At 39.4% G+C, this 2,500-nt stretch overlaps 1 protein-coding gene across 5 annotated transcripts in view; it reads left to right on the top strand.

Annotated features, from left to right (window-relative positions):
- The first annotated feature begins 101 nt into the window (after positions 1–101).
- The window catches only part of Syn1 (Syntrophin-like 1), a 22,240-nt gene continuing 19,841 nt past the window's right edge, over positions 102–2,500 (top strand). For 2 of the 5 annotated variants that reach the window (XM_043004811.2, XM_086533233.1), the window contains exons 1-2: positions 102–173; positions 1,517–1,820. In XM_043004811.2, coding sequence (XP_042860745.1) covers positions 1,539–1,820 — 282 coding nt within the window. In that variant the 5' untranslated portion in view covers positions 102–173; positions 1,517–1,538. Of the gene's footprint in view, positions 241–1,516; positions 1,821–2,500 lie in introns of all 5 variants that reach the window. The other 3 variants (XM_043004810.2, XM_086533234.1, XM_043004812.2) reach the window with 2 other exon arrangements.

Below are 2,500 nucleotides of genomic sequence, written 5' to 3' on the forward strand. Positions count from 1 at the left end.
CCTCTTTTACAAAGAAAAGTTACTATGAAACACAAATAATACTCTATAGAATACTCCAAAGGTCCATAAGTCTCATAAAATTATGGAAAAGGCTAAAAAATGCCAACATATAAAAATGTTGCCCAACTCGAATGCAACTTTGTTATTGCTTCAGTAAAAAGGAAAATCCGAGAGTGAGTGAGTGGCCAAGGCTGTCTCATTTTACGTCCCTTTGGTGGTTTTAAGAGTGCGGCTCGAGCTGTAAGTGGGGAGGAGAGTGAAGGGAGAGAGAGAGGGAGATCAGAAAATGCACAGAAATAAGGGAGATAAAGGAGGAGAGGAGAGAATAAGCGCCTCCCTCCTCCTCCTCTTCTTCCCTCGGCCGAGTTGAGTGGAATTGGACTTTAAATTGGGAAATTGGCTGAGAATTGGCTTGAATTGGCGTATCCGGTCGGGTAGTGGAGTGTTGATACCGACTCGTACAGATACTGAGTATCGTGGGGAAAGAAATATGAAGTGAGCGAAGGATATTCCATGTTTTTTAAACCCGAGATGCGGGAGAACTTGAGTTTGGAAGAGACATATCGCCCCGACGACTGTGGCTCTTAATTCGCGGTCGCTCGTTTTGATAATTCGATCTGATAATCGGTTTCATTCATCAACCCTCCCAGACACACGCTGGGAATGATTTTTAATCTTCTTCATCTCTTGTCATGGCCAGAAAGAAGGAAATTGTTACTGTTGACAGTGGGTGGAACAGTTTATGTGCTATAGTGGTGAGAACTTTAGTCCTTGCTTCTATGTGAGACTGAGAGGATATGTGTAATGTGCGTGACATTTATTTGTGCTACTTGAAATGTATGTTGTATATTGTTTCCATTATGGCATAAGTTAACGTCAATGAGTGCTAGTGGGAAGGGTCATTTTTATTTAAGAATTTCTCTTCTAGTGTAGAGGAAGTAACTTAAGAGTGTTAATCGAATAAAAGTTTACTTCTTGATGGTGTGAAACATTTTGAAAATCTTCAGCACATCAAAGGCCATTTGGTTATATATTTCTTTATTGTGATCAGCCTATGTGAAAATGAGTCAACAGTGATAAGAACAGTTATAATGATAAGCAGGTAGTATATTGGATGTCTCAAACACATTTAGATTAAAACTATTTTGAAAAGCCATGCACTACGATCTGATTAGTAGAAAAATGTTGAGATAATGATCATGTTGCTCTCTTTGTTTAACTATTTGCACATTCAAGATGAGAATTTTTTGTCATCCTTTTAAACCAAAGACTTTCATAAAATGTTGATGTAGTGATGTTAAAAAAGACAAAGGATCTATATGGTTTTGCTGCACCTATAGCAGAGAAGAGATTTATTGATAGCTGTACAAAGAAAAGCAAATATTTCCAGGGAATGTAAATCATGTGTAGATTCTTGCGCCAATCTTTTAGACCACATGCTTTAGAGTGTTGGTCCAACCCACTGTATAACCAGGCTATGGCTGACAACTGAAACCCCTGCTGCTGTTCTCGGCAGGTGATGTGACGTCTGAACAAGTATGGGAGAGAAGGTGGGTAACTCGGAGGTGTTGGTGGGGGGCACATGGCACCAGGCTCGCCTCACACTCGAGGGCGACTTGCTCTTTGTCACACTCACGGACCTCGATGACCTCAACCTGCAAGGCTCAGATGGCGAAGGAGGCCCCAGTGATGTCCCTGAGCCCATAGCCAGCCAAAAGCGGGTCGTTCAGATATGCAAGTCTGACAATAATGGCCTCGGAATATCCATTAAGGGTGGACGTGAGAACAAGATGCCCATCCTCATTTCGAAAATTTTTAAGGTAGGTCTCATTTGGCTGTTCAGGAGGAATGAGCTGGTGTAGTTTAATGGTTGATTATATTTTTTTAGTCTATATTTTGTTGATGCATGAGTTTTTATGTGAAGCATTAGATAATTGCTTCAGAAAATTAATTGAAAAATTTATAGAAATTTAGTGAACTGATCAGGTATTTCCTTGGGGGGAGAGGAGATGACTAGATTGATTAGAAAATGTCAAACCTTAAAAATCTTTTACTTGAGTAATGGTGGGTGTATTTAGTCGAAATGATCAGAACTGGAGTGCTTCTAGAATTATTAAGCCCTTAGACTTGCAGTTCCTCTTATCTGCCTTTCCCTTCAGCTGGTATAAGACCTGATTTTTCAAGTTTTGCCACGGCAAGTTTTGGTCTTTGATATTTTAACCCATTAGCAAAGGCAGAGTAGGTCATAGACGCGGATGGCATCATGCCAGACATGTAAAACAGCCATCCTACTGCACAGACCTTTTTTTAATACTGCGACCAATGGGTTAAGTGCTTGATTTTACATACCAGAAAATGTATATTTCATTGTCTTATGTCAAATACATATTGCAAAGCATATTCCCGGAGCTAAGAAAGCTATCACAAATACCACATATTTGAAAAAAGGTAAAGAAAAAAGAAATTAAATAATTATATAGCCCAAGGAAAAAAAAAAATC

The sequence above is a fragment of the Penaeus japonicus genome, unplaced genomic scaffold (assembly GCF_977035675.1).
Source record: "Penaeus japonicus unplaced genomic scaffold, GWHDUDI00000001_assembly GWHDUDI00000039, whole genome shotgun sequence".
Classification (NCBI taxonomy): Eukaryota; Metazoa; Arthropoda; class Malacostraca; order Decapoda; family Penaeidae; genus Penaeus; species Penaeus japonicus.